Consider the following 17,803-nt stretch of genomic DNA (forward strand, 5'->3'; position numbering starts at 1 on the left):
TATTGGATCCTTAAGGCAGACAACTGATGCTAAAATGGAGTAGGAGAGGTCAGGAGTATTTGTGTAGATATATGGTAAATGAGATAAGATGTCTAAAGTGTTCTGTAAACTGTGAAGTGACTCCATGATGTAATTTCTTCTAGGTCCAATGTTTGACGAAATTTCTATTCTCAGTTTTTAAGTTCAATTTTTAAGCCAAAAGTTAGGTTAATGTCCAGGACAGTGGTTCTTAATGTGTGGTCCCTGGAACATTAACATCTCCAGGGAGCTTGTTAAAAATGGAAATTCTAGGACCCATTCAGACCTGCTGAACCACAAACTCTGGGTTTGGGACCCAGCATTCTGTTTTTCAACAGGCTGTCCAGGGGGCACTGATGCTTTCAGCCGTTTGAGAACTGCCAGACTAGAGGGACCTCCATCTTTTAAAGGATTCCCTTGGTTAGAATTTAGCCACTTTAGCAGGGGCTGTTAAAACTTCCGACATGACCAGGCAAAATAAACAACTCATCATATTTTAATGTGTGATATTCTGGGTGTTTTTAAAAGGTATGATTTTCTCAGATTTGGGCAGTATTTTAGAAAGTATACATCAATTTCACTTATTCCTGAGTTTTCCCTACTTTCTATAATTTCTTCCTTTCCCAGTTTGAGGTTGGTAACCCATTCTCAAAATGCAACTCTTTTGGGGATGCCTGGGTGGCTTAGTTCGTTAAGTGACAGCCTTCTGCTCAGGTCACGATCTTGGAGTCCCGGGCTCGAATCCTGAATTGGGCTCCCTGCTCAGCAGAGAGTCTGCTTCTCCCTCTGACCCTCTTCTCGCTCTCTCATTCTCTGTCTCCCAAATAAATAAATAATCTTTAACACCCCCCCCCCCACCACCAAATACATCTCTTTTTTAGCTTAGGATGGGGTTATGTTTGATAAACTCATTTGTAGGTTGAAAATATTGTCAGTTAAAAATGCATTTAATACATCTAAACTACTGAATATCACAATTTAGCCTACCTGAACTGAAATGTGCTCAGAAGACTTACAGTAACCTAGAGTTGGGCAAAATCATCTACCACAAAGCCTATTTTATAATAAGGTGTTGACTATCTCATCTGATTTTTCGAATACTGTACTGAAGGTGAAAAACAGAATGAGAGGTATTGAGTGTTCGTTAAGTATATTGTTTATTCACTCGTAATTTTGTGGCTCGCTGCCACCACCCAACATCGAGGAAGAGTATTATACCACACATTGTTAGTCCAGGCAAAGATCAAAATTCAAAATTTGGGGCGCCTGGGTGGCTCAGTGGGTTAGGCCTCTGCCTTCGGCTCAGGTCATGATCCCAGGGTCCTGGGATCGAGCCCCGCATCGGGCTCTCTGCTCAGCAGGGAGCCTGTTTCCCTTCCTTTCTCTCTGCCTGCTTCTCTGCCTCCTTGTGATCTCTGTCTGTCAAATAAATAAATAATTAAAAAAAATTCAAAATTTGAAGTATGGTTTCTACTGTATGTGTATCATTTTCACACCATCACAAGGCTGAAAAATCACAAGTTGACCCACCTGAAGTTGGGACTCTTTGTGGTACTTAAGTTAACACTATGTAAGTTTCATTTCCTGCCACTTTCAGAGTGCTAAATTACAGTGTGTAATGTTGGAATTGGCATTTACATAGAGTCTTCAAGACAATTGAGATTTATATGGAAACTTCAAGATAATGAATTTGCATTTAGTGAAAAAAGTCTATTACAAAGAAAAAAAATATTCTGTAATCATTGTTGGGATGTAGTTACTTTCCCACATATAGTTTAAGTTAGTTATAAAGCATATCTGTATTTCTTTTTTTTAAAGATTTTATTTATTTATTTGGGGGGGTGGGGACATGAGCAGGGGGAGGGGCAGAAGGAGAAGGAAAGGGAGAAGCAGACTCCCTGAGTCTGCTTGAGCAGGGAGCCCAACTCAGGGTTTGATCCCAGGACCCTGGGATCATGATCTGAGCCAAAGGCAGATGCTTAACTGACTGAGCCACTCAGGCACCCCCTTATCTGTATTTCTTAATTTTTGGCATTTCTTTGTGAAATTATGTAATTATTCTCTCTATAAGTGCTTTCCATCCCTTTGCACATGATGGCATACATGGAAAGAATAATGTTTGTGCAGTCCACTGAGATAAATGTAGAAGGTAACTCAAGGCTGAAGGCAGCCCAGCATGGTCACAGCCCTTGTCCCACTCCACTCCCCCTGTCCCCCAGGAGCTGAGAGATGGTCAGTATCTACATGCACCTGTAACTGATTCCCAGCTCACTAGTGTCTAGGATACCTAGCAAATCTTAGCTCTGTGTAAGTGCACTTAGTCTGTGAAGCTGTTATAAATATTAGAATCAATTTTAACTTTCGTTCTTATTTTGGAGAGCATTTTTTAAAACATTTTTTTCTGAAGAAACACTTCTTTCACATGGATGGGATTACATTAGTACCAGTCTGCTCATTCTATATGAATAAAGCTGTAAAATTAAAACCTCAATTAAATGGTTAATAAATGTGAAAGAATTGACATGGTGTATATTTTAGAGAGAGAAACATTAATGATCTTTAAGTTACAGTGAAATATAAATTCCATGTGTACTTGTATATGCTTTTCTATGCATTTGGATTATCTTAACATTCTGTGTCTTACTGCGAAATTATGAAAATGTGCTTTCATTTCTATGAGTAACGTCAAAAAATTTTATAGTTAATTTCAGAAAGATCCTGTTGTCCAAAGGAATATACCTCAATGTACTAGAGTTAATGCAGAAGCATATACATTCTCCAGAAGTTGCTGAAAGTGGCTGTAAAATGCTAAATCATCTCTTTGAAGGAAGGTAATATAGATTCATGCACTTACGCCAAATAGATACTCTCAGACCAGGTAGAATGTCAATATTTCAAACATATTTCTAAGAATTAGAAGAAAAAGAAAAGACAGCTGCAGATTGAAACATTGTGGAACATAATCTCATCTCGCTGATACTACGGAGTTAGTTTATCTGACCATGAAGAGGGATGATAGAGGTGGTAGAAACACGTTGAAGGTCGTCTTTTGTACTCTGCTTGGTGTTGACCATGTTTCAAAAAATGGCAGTTATACAGCTTGTGACCTTAAAAAGTTTTTCAAATTATTATATATGAAAGGTATATGAGATAAAAGCAGAATGTGGCTTCTAATTGTTGCTTTTTTCACAGCTAATGTTTATTATTATTCTTTCATTTGCATTAACTTTGTCTTCTCTTCCTGCTCTGGGGGTGGATGACAAGGTGGGGTGGGGAGTGGAGTGGAGGGGTGAGTGGAAGGGAGGGCAGAACTACTGGCTTAAAAAAAAAAAACCCCACAAAACCCATTTAAAAAGATGAAAACTGAATTACGTACAGAAGGTGCTTGCTGAAGGAATGCTCGGGGCCTTTCTGCATTTTATTAGGCCTAAGAATGTGAAGTAACTTTAGTGTAGTCTGAGTAAATTCAGAATTTTCAAAAGAAAAAATAAATGGCACAGATGTTACAGTAAAAAGGTATTTTGTGTCCTGGCTTTCCCACTAATTTTAGCTAACTATTTGATCTATAAACATCAGGTTACTCATTGGCAAAGAGAGATGATAATAACCTCATAAATTATAAAATTTAAAATGTAAGTATTAAACCAGTTAATTTTTACAAAGTTAGGATAATGCCTGTACATTTTAAGCACTCAGTAAATCACACCTATTATCATTATTACTGTTATTAAATATGAATAAATGAAACGCATATAGCAAGGTTAACTATAGCGCATCTATAGGCTTTTTTTTCCCTAAAGATTTTATTTATTTATTTGACAGACAGAGATCACAAGTAGGCAGAGAGGCAGGCAGAGAGAGAGAGAGGAGTTAGCAGGCTCCCTGCTGAGCAGAGAGCCCCATGCGGGGCTCGATCCCAGGACTCTGGGATCATGACCTGAGGCGAAGGCAGAGGCTTTAACCCACCGAGTCACCCAGGCGCCCCCATCTATAGGCTTTTAAAGGAATAGGGTTATATTTTTAACATCAGTCTGGCTAACTGATTTATGTTAATATATATCGTATCTTTGAGTCATATTTGTTTTATTTAAATGTTGTCCTTGAATATTTGAGTACAAAGTTTATCTCCAGTGGTGATTTTCATGGTCCTGGGAGTGTGTGAACCTTTATGACTGAGACCAAAACAAAGTGGAATATTCAACAGTTTAAGATCCTGTAGACTGTGGGCAATCCATGCTCCCGGCTTTTTCCTCCTGTGTAAAATTGGTGAAGTTTTAGTCCTAGGGATTCCAAGTTAACTAGGACCACATGCCTGTGACTAAAGAACTCTATATCTAGTGGGGGAGACCAACATGTAAGCAGATAGTTACAATACTGTGTGAGAGGCCACAGCAGGGACGTGTGAGGGGCACAGGGATTGGGGGGGGTGGTGTTTGGGGTGGAGTGACCTAACAAGAGAAGCCATAAGGAGGGCACGTGTTTAAACTGGGGCTTACTTGTGAACGGGAGGACTGTATTACAGGGACCACAGAACCACATGACGGGAGGGCAAGGTTCTGGTAGGCATGGGTTTAAGTCATTGGCGCGCTGTGTAAAGCAAGGTCTACCTCTTTTAAAGTTTGTAGTATCCACTGAAGTATAGTCAAGTGGCATTTCTTCATATGGCAAAGAAAGAATAGCTATAACACCTTAGAGAGACTGACTTGAATGCACATAAAACTAATTAAAAATACCGAATAGGAAGCCCGGTGGTGGTAATTTGGGAGAGGCAGGTTGGTGTGGTAAAGTGCCCTGACCTTGGGGCTCAGTCAAGTTGGCGTTCCAGTCTTGGCTCTGACCTTCTAGTTATAGGACCTTGATAATGTAACCTCTGTCAACCTAAACTCTTCATGGAAAATGCCTACTTTTCAGATGATAACACGTACTTTCTGGGGTGTTGCCAGAGACCTGTGTGTAGCTCTGGAGGAAGTTGTGTTTTGTGAAACTAAATAAAAGAATTCCCACGTTGCTATGAATTCCACTTCTTGAGGCCAGAGGTTAATTAAATAATAATTAAAATATCTATGCTCATGTTACTGAATTCAAATGCATTTTCATACAGCTTTTTTTCTGATAAAATAGAATGGTTCTGCTTTCCTATGCTTATCTCAACTTGGTGTTTGTACAATGGAATCAGGTTGTACTTCTAATAACACTTCAATGTTCTGTCTCCAGCAACACGACCCTGGATACAATGGCAGCAGTGGCCCCCAAAATAATAACAGTTATGAAAAGTCATGAGACATCCTTATCAGTGCAGCTGGAGGCACTCAGAGCTGTTTTACATTTTATAGTTCCAGGTGAGTTACATAATAGATAGGAAAGAGATGGCAATTTTAATGGACTTTCTGACTTTTTATGACTTATCTACTTTATATGCAAAAAGTAAAGGACCAGTTTCTCCCAACCAACTGCAAATCTCCCCACTAAATCCAAAATTAAATAGAGAGTAGAAAGATGTGTGGAAGAGTCAGATTAACTTACAAGAAAATTTGATAACTTATTTACACAAGAAATCATTACAAAATAAATCATGGGTTGTTACCTCTAAGGAGAGTGTCCACTCTGATAATACTTTTCTATTTCTGCTGCCATCCAAGTTGTTTTTTTCTTGTCTGAACTATAAAAATATCTGACTAACATTCACACTTTCTCTTTTGCTCTTTTCAGTCCTTCTTTACTCTGTGGTTGAATTAATCTTTCTCAAATAGCACCACATGACTTTTACTTATTAACCTCAGCAGCTTCTATCCTCTCCTGTTTACGTCCTACTTACCTCTCCTGTGACCTTGTTTGTCCTCCAAATCCCGTTTGAAACACCCGCTCCCCCATTCATTCAACATACATTTATTAAGTACCTCTTATGTTCTAAACATTGTGATGGCTGCACCGTTATGACAATGATGAAAAAGGCATACTGTACTATTAAAGGAGCTTCAAGGCAGACAGATTTGCAAATGCATAATGTCTAGACAGTATGAGTGGAGCTGTTACAGCCATAGGTTTACATAAAAGGCTCTGAGAATAGTGGTGGAGGCCCAAGTAATTTATTCAAAGGAGGAAGTCAGGATTGAGATATTTGAAGTTGAAGGTGTATGAAACTGGCCTGGTGGAAAGGCTGGGCAGGATATTACAGGCAGGAGAGCGTGCACGTGGTCTAGGGTGAGTGAAGCGTGGTGTATGGGGAGATTGGTGTCAGAGGATGAATGTGGAATGACTGGCAGAGGCGTGAAGTCAAGAGCTTGAACACGACACTGAGCAGTGTGTGCTTTTTTAACAGAAGTCAATTCAAATTTATTTATTTATTTATGACCACTACCACATGTAATTCTTAACAGTGGTTCTTTTATTTTTTTAAGATCTTTTTTTATTAAAAAAAAAGATCTTTTTTTATTTATTTGACAGAGATATATATATAGAAAGAGAGATCACAAGTAGGCAGAGAGGTAAGCAGAGAGAGGGGGATGCTGGCTTCCTGCTGAGCCGAGAGCCTGCTGCGGGGCTCCATCCCAGGACTCTGAGATCATGACCTGAGCCGAAGGCAGAGGCTTAACCCACTGAGCCAAGCAGGTGCCCCTCAGTCCAAATTTATTAAAGGTATTTATAAAAACTGTAGTGTTATGGGCAAATCTGCAATTTACGACAATAACGCTGTGCGTGGAGGACGACTGTCAGGGCGGAAGCTTCCTCCAGGGAGAGCGTGTTGGAGGCCTTAATAGTCAGATGAGACATGGTGGGGGCCCAGCAATGGAAACAGAGGGAAGCGTGGATCATAGAGATGGGGAGGAGATTACAGGACTTTCTGCCTACTGAGAATCAAGGAGGGGATTACTTGTTGTTGGGTAAAATTCCCAATTCTTTTAAAACCCAATTTGTGTGTGTATGTGTGTCTCCTTTTTAGGTGAAATCTTTCTAAATCTACCACTGTCTGTAATCATATCAGTATTTTGTGTTTTTAAGACTCAGTACAAGAATATACATTTTTTTCAAGGAGAGGGCTTTCTTTAGTCACCTTTTTGTTTTTTTAAATCCCCTGGTATGTTGAACTAAAATAGCTATTCGATTAATATATTTTGAATTGAATCATGATGTGCTATTCATAGTTGTCTGGCAACTTTTAAGGTATGATTTAACAGACATAATTTTGCTTGAAAATAATACTACAAGTTTTTTTTTTTGAACTTTGTAGATTCTAAAAAACAAACAAAGTGGAACCATTTTGATTATCCTTAAAGGTGTCAGCCTTAATCTTCTGAGGGTGGATTCGAGTTCTAAAAATAAGCACAAGACATTCAGAACCAAATCTGTTAATTAATAAAATAATGCTCTCTCAGTTCAAAAGCAAATTTTGAATATAATATTTCTTTTCTTCTATTGTTCTTAGGTTGACCCTGAAATAATACTGATAGTCAGTAATCTTTAGATATTTGAAATGATGTATTTAAATGATAGATGATGTTTTTTATAATAATGCTTAGATGTATTAAACAAGTACCCTTGAAAATAATTTTATAAGTTTAGGATTATATTTCTTGTATGGAAATACATATCAAATGATTCATTTAGAAACATACCAGTATATAAATACATTTCTTTATTATTAATCATCTACTTTATTCTCTGCTACCATACTATATTAGCATACCACACCATGCTATCCTGTACTGTACCATACTAAATCTTACCATTCTGTATACCAATGAGTAATTATAGTATCAGTACCCCAGTAGTTTTGAGGTTGATTATGATTCTGGTTTGAACATTGTAGGGTGAGGTAGGTGCTTATAATATCTAAATTCATTTATTAACTAGATCATATTCAGATATTCTTAATTGTGACAAAGGTATATATTATAGCAAAGTTATATAATTCAGTATCCAATTTAGGTTCACATATGGCATATGGTGTTATGTCTCTTAAGTTTCTTTCAATCTAGTACTTTTCAACTTCTCTTTTTTATAACAATAAGCTACTGGAGTAATGGACTCTGTGGCTTTAGTAAAATAACAATAAATGTACATTTATTTTAATAAAATATGATTTCACTGTTTTTTATTGAATTTTATTAGTTCTAGAGGAAATAATGTAAAATTATTTTTAATATTTTTAATTTTTTATTAATATATAATGTATTATTAGCCCCAGGGGTACAGGTCTGTGAATTGTCAGGTCTATACACTTTACAACCCTCACCATAGCACATACAATGTAAAATTATTTAAGAAGGAACTTGTACAAATTGGGAAGTGTATAGAGGAAGGTAATTGTGAGTATAAAACCACCTCCAGGAGAACAATTAGAGAAACTGAATTTATTTAATCTGGAGATGATTTAGGGTGATATGAAAATTATAATATAGCCCATTCATTTGTAGTTAATAACAATAAAATTTAACAGCTTGGAGGAATTAAAATGTGTCAGTCATTATTCAAAGTGCTTTATGTATATAAACTTTTAAAATTCTCACAGCAACCCATAAGGCAGAGACTGCTTTGTATGTGGCTGCCACTTTACACTTGATGAAACTGAGGCATTGAGATGGAGAGATTTTAAGGTCACAACTCATAAAACGGGGATTGAACCTATGCAGGCCGACTCCAGAGTAGGCACTTTTAAATACTCGTTTTTGCAACATATTGCAATATATTGAACAGCTGTTACATCTAAAGCACTATGCTTGAAACTCTGGTTGATCTGGAGATGATTAGGCTCTGGATTGTGCCCTCAAAAAGTTTGCAGTACATACAGTTTAAAGGACTATCACGGGGAAAGGAAATTACATTTGCTATGGACATGAGAAACTCAAGTGCTATAGCAGAGACCAGAGATGAAATTTATGGTAATGTTCATTTGGTCTTATTGTAAGAAAGATGTTTATTGAGACTCATTCCATGTGATGAAGTTTTTACTTACTACTCAGCACGCCTGCTCTTAGTGGTTATGTCTGCTTGGGAGATGTAATGGGCAGTTTCAGAAGTTAACATGGACTCAGTTACTGAAAATGAGACACAGAGTGTTTACGGGACTTGCCCAAGATCATACAGCTGTAGTGAATGTCTGAGCCTGTTTGAATACATTTTAAAATGAGGACTGAAATCTCTAAGAGGGTGGAGATCCATCCAGCCTTTGTTATTCATTGTGGAATTCCCAGCATGTAGCAACACCTCCAGCATGTAGGTAGCCTTCAAGTTTTTTTTGTTAGGTAAATGGAAACCTATATATGGAGCCAGTTTATAGTTCGTGTTATTACAAATTATTAAAATAGAAGATCATAAGAATTGTTTATTAATCACTATTTCTATAGTCAGGTTTTGGAGACATCATTCATTCATAATAATTGTATTATGTACTCTATTATATAACGAATATTTTTTGACTTCCTGTCTTTTCAAGTTTTAGAGTCGTTTTGTTACCATGTAGCTTAATAAGGAATATGTTTTCTTTAAGTAACTTAATACTACTATATAGCCTTACAGCACTTTTAACAAAACTACGTGCTCCTTACCATCATAATGCTGAAACTAAAATCTTTTTTCTTTTGGCTGTTGGTCCAGCTGTTCTTTTATGTCTGCATTTCACATTTGACCTTTTTCTGTTGCAGTCCAAATAACTGAGCTTCTCTCAAGTGGTCCATTGTTGCATAAAAATCTTTCAACGTCTGATGAGTACAGCTTATTCATACAAAAAAGATATTGTTTGCAAAAAAGAAATTGAAAAATTTCTCCACATAGTAACTTCTTGCTAGTCATTTATTTGCTTAATTTTCTTTTTTATTTAATAAAAAAATTTTTTTTATTGGTTTCAGAGGTAACATTTAGTGATTCATCAGTTGCCAGTACAGTGCTCATCACATGAAGTGCCCTCCTTAATGCCCATCACCCAGTTATCCCAAAATTCAGGAAACATCCACGTATACTGTATTTATTTTATATTCAATGATAAGTTGTTTTTATAAATTTCTTAAAGATAAGTGTTGTTTTTTTGATAAGGAACTATACATTAGAAAAAAGTACAACATGGGTATGTATTGTTAGGTTAATTATGATCATTTCTATGAAGTGACAGTCTGCTCAGCTTTACTCTTTATGAGAATTTATTTATTTATTTATTTATTCATTATTTATTTAGGGATGCCAGAAGAATCTGGAGAAGATACTGAATATCAACATAAGCTAAATATGGTTAAAAGACAGTGTTTCAAGAATGATATTCATAAACTAGTCCTAGCAGCTTTGAACAAGGTATGTGCAATATAGGTTTTCTGCCTTTGTACCATTAACTAGAATATGAAATATGGGGATATGGAAGGGCTGTTTTCACTTAAGTTTTCCACCTTCTGTTTACTATGATAGGAGGAAGTTATGTGGGTGGAAACATAAGATGCCAGTAAGGATTAAGGGGGTAAAGAGACGTTTCATTCCATTAAGGGAAGTGTACTCTTGACTACAGACTTGGACAGGTTCTTTAGATGGCTAGTAACATAAATCCACTCCAGTCTACTCAATCAGAAAAAGAACTAAAGAGCTAGATGTTCAGCTAAGACTGATAGGAACTATGGCTGCTATTTTCTTTCTTTTGGCTGCTTATCTTTTCAGGCGTAGAAGGTTCAGTCCATGAAGACACACATGGAACAATGTTGAAGTCGTCTTTGATTACATGAGCTTACTTTCATTACCCTCTTCAGAGATAAACTCTGAAATGGTTCAGCGTGCATGGTTTCTTCCCATTTTTAGTCATTTACATATCCATACGTTTGCAATATTATAATGACTATAATCAACATTCATGCTAAGTGTGAAAAAAGAGGGGAATTAGATTTATATTGTGGAATGCAATAGGTGTTGATGGAATTAAGAAGGTTTGGAAGTTTATTGTGAGATGAATTGGTCTTTATGAAAGATGTAAGAGTAAAGATGTAACGAATGATTAGAGTTAATGTTTTCATGGAAGGCAGAAAGGAGTCAAAGTAGTTAATGGAAATGATTTCTTATGATTCATTGTACTTTGAAAAATGTCACAGTTAGAATAGCCTGCAGAGAGATCTCCTTTAAAAATTCAATTTAAACTGAATTTTATAATGTAACTGTCTATGATATATTTTAGTCATTTGTACTGAAATCTTAATATGATTTTTGAATATAACAATATAATGGGTTGACTTCAATTCCAGAAATATTTGATGAAGATCAGTAGGTGGAAGGATCTGTGTTGGGCATTTGGAAGACAAAAGCGAGCATGTTTTGTACCCTTCTATCTGGGCTCTCTTTCGGGGCAGGGGAAAATGGCTATGCATAAACCACTTATTCTGCACTGGGACTCATGAGCTATATTAGCTTTATGGACAGTATTCTAAGAATGTAGAGGAGGGAGCAGTTAATTTTATTCATGGTATGTGTTGGTGAGAAGCAAGAGGTACCAGAACAGCCTTATAGATAACTGTGATCCTGGATAGCCCATCTTTTCCGAAGTTATTGAATAGGAGTGTGATAGGGTAGAAGGAGTCAGGAGTCAAGAGACCCAGCTCTACCTGTAAATACCATGATGCTGAGAAGTCACTCAGCTCTCAGGTCTTACTTTCTTTTTGCTAATTAGTCCCAGAAGTTGTTGAGAAATCTGCTGCCTCCTCCCTTTTCCCACCCCCTCATTACAACAACTGAATAATAATGACACAGCATCTCACTAAACAGTGACTTTCATTTGTCCTTCCTCCCTTTCTCTCCCTCCCTTTCTTCCTTTCTTCCTTCCTTGTATTCCTTTTTTATCTGTCTGAAAGAAAGAGAAAGCACATAAGTAGTGGGAGAAACAGGCTCCCCACTGAGCAGGAACCTGATGCAGGTCTCCTGTGATCCCAGGATTCTGGGACCATGACCAGAGCTGAAGGCAGATGCTTCAATGACTGAGCCTTCCTGATAATAAACTTTTAACTTTGAACATCTGAGTTTAAGATGACTGGTGTCAAGCAAAGAGTAATGTGGGCTTAGCTAGAGCTTAAGAGAGTTTAAAATTGGGTTTTGAGTTTTCTGCTTAAGGGTTTCTGTGTCTCGATTTTTTTCATCAATAGCATAGGGCTAATAATAGTGTTTCTACATTATAGCATTGGGAGGATTAAATGAGTTCATATACGTAAAAGGTTTATAAGAATGTCTGGCACATAGCAAGTGCTACATGGATTTTGGCATTATTGTTATGGTTGTTACTATTGCTGTTATGCTGACATGAAATGCATTTGTGTATAAAGTCCCATCCATGGATAGAAGGGATTTCAAAAAAGAACTTTGGGGGGCACCTGGGTGGATCAGTGGGTTAAAGCCTCTGCCTTCAGCTCAGGTCATGATCCCAGGGTCCTGGGATTGAGCCCCGCATGGGGCTTTCTGTTCAGCAGGGAACCTGCTTCCCCCTCTCTCTCTGCCTGCCTCTCTGCCTACTTGTGATCTCTGTCTGTCAAATAAATTAATAACATCTTAAAAAAAAAAAAAGAACTTTGGAAAAGTTTAACACTGAAAGAAGAGATTGTAAAGAAGATGGTCCAATGAATGGCTTTAAAGTTTGAGAATAATTAGGGATGTGCCATTTTGTGGAAATCAAAGGAGGAAAAAACAGCAATTCAATTGTTAAAGGACTTTTTTCTTTGGTTAAGACAGAAGTCTGATTATATGAAATTAAGGGGTGATGAGAATATAAAGGGAGTGGGTATAGATGTTTCTATTAATAAGTTTAGAAATGGAGGAGAAGTGGTAGCTTGATGGAAGGGAAGGCCAATTAAGGGACACTGTCTCTCCCAGTTAGGTATTTTTCATCTTTGAGGAGGGTGTTTAGCCCAAGGCATGAACTGTGGCCATCAATTGGGGTTTATTGCGAGGACAGTGAGTCCTCTCATTTCATCCCCATAACAACTCTGCTTTCTTAGGGTTGGTGGGAGGTGAGGAAGCTGAGACAGACATGAGCCATCCCTCCAGTTTCACTGTGAACCCCTTTGAACTTCTTTGTATTTCTTGAATAATACCTTCTGAGTAAATGCCACTTCTGAGTAAATGTTATTTCATTCATTTTGAGTGGAACGAAAATGGAACTATTAGTTTTTTAAAGTGGAACTAAGAGGCAAAATTTAAACCTAAATTTAACTTGCTCCAAATTACTACCCAGGGAGTTGGTAAGATGACAATAACGACAGGAAAAAGTCCAAAGGGAGGCGAGGATAGGAGAGTGTTGTTGAAATGATAGGATGTCCAAGCTGAGCAATTAGGGGGTGGAGGAGAAAGGCACAGAATGAGAACCCTATACAAAAAAAAAAAAAAAAAAAATGATGAATGAGGACAGGTGAGAGGCATTGGAAGATAAGATTGGAAAAGAATGAAAGTCTGTTTGTTGACTTGGAAATGAAAGATTGGAGGGTAGTTGGTTTTAGTTGAAGAAGCTACAACAGAACTTGAGGTTGACTTGACTTGAAGCTTAACTCTGTGGTGTTCCATGGTGGTGTCAGTCAGAGATTAGGAGTAGAGCTGCCATGGAACTAGTGTCTGTGAAAGCAGAAGTCCTGTGAAGGATAACATTGCAATTTTTGAATGGAAAGCTGGGCATTTACAGTATGGCAAAAGTTTGTAAAGCATTGTGGAAAAGCAGAGCTGACCCGTCCCATGTAAGAAGTAGCTACATGTCACAGATGTCGAAAGAGGGAAGGTGTGATTGTGGTTGTCCATTGTGGGAAGGTGTATTGACTGTTTCTCCTCAGTCAATGAGTAGGATAGTCTGGAAAAAAATAAATAAATAAAAAGGAAGTATCCTCTATTAGAATAGCTGTAAATAATGTCAAATCATCCAGAGGAGTTGATTTTAAGAAGTAGAAGAGGTAGAAATGAGCCTCTTGGACCCCCCCCTTTTTTTTTGACTCCTGAACTTTTAAGGGGAGACATTTATATTCATGTCCTAGACCTCATACAGGTTAGCTGTGTGACTTGAGTTCTTGTTCCTGCATCTTTAAAATTTGGGGAACCTATTACATATGTTGCTGAGGGGGAGTAAATGAGATTTGGCACATAAAACACTTAAAGAGCAAATTCTCAATTGCTATTTTCTATGGTGAGAGTCAGCATTGTATTTTGCCGGTTAAGTACATAGGCGGTGGGATTGAACATCCCTAATTTGGTCTCATCTCAGCCATGTATAATCTGTGTGACTTTAGGGATACTCAAGCCCTTTAACCCTCAGTAAACTCAGCTTATAATGGGAAGGATATCGGTATGGATTTAAGATTCTTGTGAAAAGAAAATGCATGTAAAATACTTAGTGCAGAACAGATTCTCAGTAATCATTAAAATGGTAGCTCTTATCCTTAATAGTAACTAAAAAGTAGTTAGTAATACAAGGCAAAAATCAGGGGAAATAGTCTTTATGTAGACTACCTAGTTTATATTTTATCAGCCTGTAGCTGGCTTTAACTAAGGTAAGTATTAAGAACCCATTTTATTTTATTTTTTAAAGATTTTATTTATTTATTTATTTGACAGAGAGAGAGAGAGAGAGAGAGCGAGCGCTCACAAGCAGGGATAATGGGCAGGCAGAGGGAGAAGCAGGCTCCCACTGAGCACGGAGCCAGATGTGGGGTTGGATCCCAGAACCCTGGGATCAAGACCCGAGCCGAAGGCAGAAGCTTAACGACTGAACCACGGAGGCGCCCCTTAAGAACTTATTTTAAATAGCAAATATTAATTGTCCTTTTGGTTTTAGTTCATTGGAAATCCTGGGATTCAGAAATGTGGGTTGAAAGTGATTTCTTCTATAGCACATTCTCCTGATGCGCTAGAAGTATTGTCCTTGGAAGGTGCTATTGATTCCGTGCTTCACACGCTGCAGATGTATCCCGATGACCAAGGTTGGTACAATTTGAACTCAGGATTTAGGACAGATTTTTATAGGCCTTGGCTGTTGGTTGGATGTCTTTAATTTTTTTTTTTCAGTTTTGAGATTTAAGACAATTTTATTTTTTTCCCCTTTATTTATTTATTTTTTAGAAATTCAATGTCTGGGATTAAGTCTGATAGGATGCTTGATTACAAAGAAGAATTTATGCATAGGAACTGGGCATCTGCTGGCAAAAATTCTGGTTTCCAGTTTACAACGATTTAAGGATATGGCCGAAGTACAGATTAAAGTATGTGCATTGTCTTGAAGGGAGTTTGGGATTTTACAAAGATTTCTCTTTCAGAGCATTTGGTACAATTCCCATTTTGCATAAATGGAGATATTCTAGTTAATTAAAAACCATTTATCATTTTGTATTTTAATTATAGAAGGTGAAGAGAATTGGATTGAATCACTAAATATCTTGTATTTCGTTATTAAATCTCTAAAATCAGTATGTTTATTTGCCATTTGTCTTTTTCATGAAAGGGCAGAGAATGTCCTAAAGAAATTCCAGCCAACTGAGCTTTATTTGCTTAGATTTTAGATAATAGAAGTTATAATTGTTTCAAAGTTTATCATTCTCAGTGTTTTGTTGTGGGCTACTTACCTTTAATAATCTTTCTCCTTGATTTTCTTTCTTGCAGTGAAATGTTTTAAACATTTTTCATCAAGCAAAATTTCACATGTAATACATAATAACTGTTCCATATAAGGAATGAAAGATACTGGTTTAGAGGAGTTTAAGAAATAAATTGGCTCAGATCTTTTTTTTTCTATCATGTATTTATTTTTATTGAAGTATATTAACATATCAAATGCCATTAACTTCAGGATACATCATAGTGATTCAATATTTTTATATATTACAAAATGATCTCCATGTTAAATATAGTTACCATACAAAGTTATTATAAAATTATTGTCTATATTCCCTATGCTCTGCATAATATCCCCATGACTTATTTATTTTATAACTGGAAGTTTGTACCTTCACTATTTTGCCTGCCCCTCAGCCCCTCCCCACTCTGCTAACCAACACTTTGTTTCTTGTATCTTTGCCTCTGTTTCTCTTTTGCATTTTTTTGTTCATTTGTTTTGTTTTTTAGGTTCTAAATATAAGTGAAATTATATGGTATTTTTCTTTTTCTGTTAGACTTGTTCCATTTAGCATAATATCCTCTAGGTCAATCTATGTTGTTGAAAATGGCAAGATTTCATTCCTTTTTAATGGTTGAGTAATATCCTGGTGTGTGTGTGTGTGTGTGTGTGTGTGTGTGTGTGTGTGTATCACATCTTCTTTATCCATTCATCTATCAATGGACACTTATGTGGTTTCCATATCTTGGCTATTGAAAATAATGCAGCAGGGAACATATAGGTGCATATATCTCTTTGAATTGGTGTTTTCATTTTCTTTGGGTAAATACCTTGAAGTGGAATTGCTGGATCATATGGTATTGTATCTTTAATTTTTTTGAGGAACCTCCATACTGTTTTCCAAAGTGGCTGCTCTAATTTCCATCCCCATCAACAGTGTACGAGGAGTCCCTTTTCTCTATGTCCTGACAACACTTTTTATTTGTTATCTTTTTTATAATAGCCAGTCTGACGTGCATGAGGTGGGTTTTGTGGTTTTGATTTGCCTTTTACCTGTTTGCTGAGTGATGTTGAGCATCTTCTTATCTGTCTGTTGACCATCTGTATGTCTTCTTTGGGAAAATGTCTATTCAAATCCTCTACTCATTTTTTAAATTGGGTTGTTTGGTTTTTTTGGCATTACGTTGTATAAATTCTTTATATATTTTGGACACGAACCCCTTGTTGGATGTATGGTTTACAGATACCTTCTCCCATTCATTTTATTAGATTACATTTTCATTATGCTGGTGGCTTCCTTAGCTGTGCAAAATCTTTTTAGTTTGATGTAGTCTCATTTGTTTATTTTAGCTTTTGTTGCCTTTCCCTGAGGAGTATAGTCCAAAAGAAATATTGCTGAGACAAATGCCAAAGACTTTACTGCCTGTGTTTTCTTTTAGGAGTTTTAGGTTTTAGGTTTTTAGTTTTAGGTTTTTAGGCTTCAGCTCTTTCTATGTTTTCTTTTAGGAGTTTTAGGTTTCAGCTCTTTCTTTTAAGAGTTTTATGGTTTCAGCTCTTTCATTTAAGTCTTTAATCTATTTTGATTTAATTTTTGTATGTGGTGTAAGATAGTAGTCCAGTTTTATTGTTTTGCATGTAGCTGGTCTAGTTTTCCCAATGCCGTTCATTGAAGAGCCTATTTTTTCCCCCCATTGTACATTCTTGGCTTAATTGATCGTATATGTATAGGTTTATTTCTGGGCTCTCTATTCCATATCATTGCCTTATATGTCTGCTTTCATGCCAGTACCATACTGTTTTGATTACTGTAGATTTGTAGTATAGTTTAAAATCAGGGAGTATGATACCTCCAACTTAATTTTTCTCTCTGAAGAGTGCTTTGGCTATTTGGGGTCTTCTGTGGTTCTACGGAAGTTTTAGAGTTATTTGTTCTACTTCTGTGAAAAATGCTATTGATATTTTGATGGGGATGGCATTAAAGCTGTAGGTTGCTTTGGGCAGTATGAATATTTTGATACTATTGATTTTTTCAACCCATGGGCATCATGTATCTTACCATTTATTTGTGTTGTCTTCAATTTCTTTAACCAATGTTTTATAGTTTTCAGAGTACGGGTCTTTTACCTCTTTGGTTAAATTTATCTTTAGGTATTTTATTCCTTTTGATACAATCATAAATGGGATTGATTTCTTAATTACTCTTCCTGATAGCTCATGATTTGTGTACAGTCATAAAACCAATTTCTG

At 36.6% G+C, this 17,803-nt stretch overlaps 1 protein-coding gene across 3 annotated transcripts in view; it reads left to right on the plus strand.

Annotated features, from left to right (window-relative positions):
- LRRK2 (leucine rich repeat kinase 2) overlaps positions 1-17,803 on the plus strand; it is a 139,532-nt gene that overhangs the window by 23,544 nt on the left and 98,185 nt on the right. For all 3 annotated transcript variants that reach the window (XM_032347771.1, XM_032347772.1, XM_032347773.1), the window contains exons 12-16: positions 2,720-2,849; positions 5,233-5,357; positions 10,187-10,299; positions 14,783-14,927; positions 15,067-15,206. In XM_032347771.1, the coding sequence (XP_032203662.1) occupies positions 2,720-2,849; positions 5,233-5,357; positions 10,187-10,299; positions 14,783-14,927; positions 15,067-15,206 (653 nt within the window). The remainder of the gene's footprint in view (positions 1-2,719; positions 2,850-5,232; positions 5,358-10,186; positions 10,300-14,782; positions 14,928-15,066; positions 15,207-17,803) is intronic.

This window comes from Mustela erminea, chromosome 6, assembly GCF_009829155.1.
Source record: "Mustela erminea isolate mMusErm1 chromosome 6, mMusErm1.Pri, whole genome shotgun sequence".
NCBI classification, from domain to species: Eukaryota; Metazoa; Chordata; class Mammalia; order Carnivora; family Mustelidae; genus Mustela; species Mustela erminea.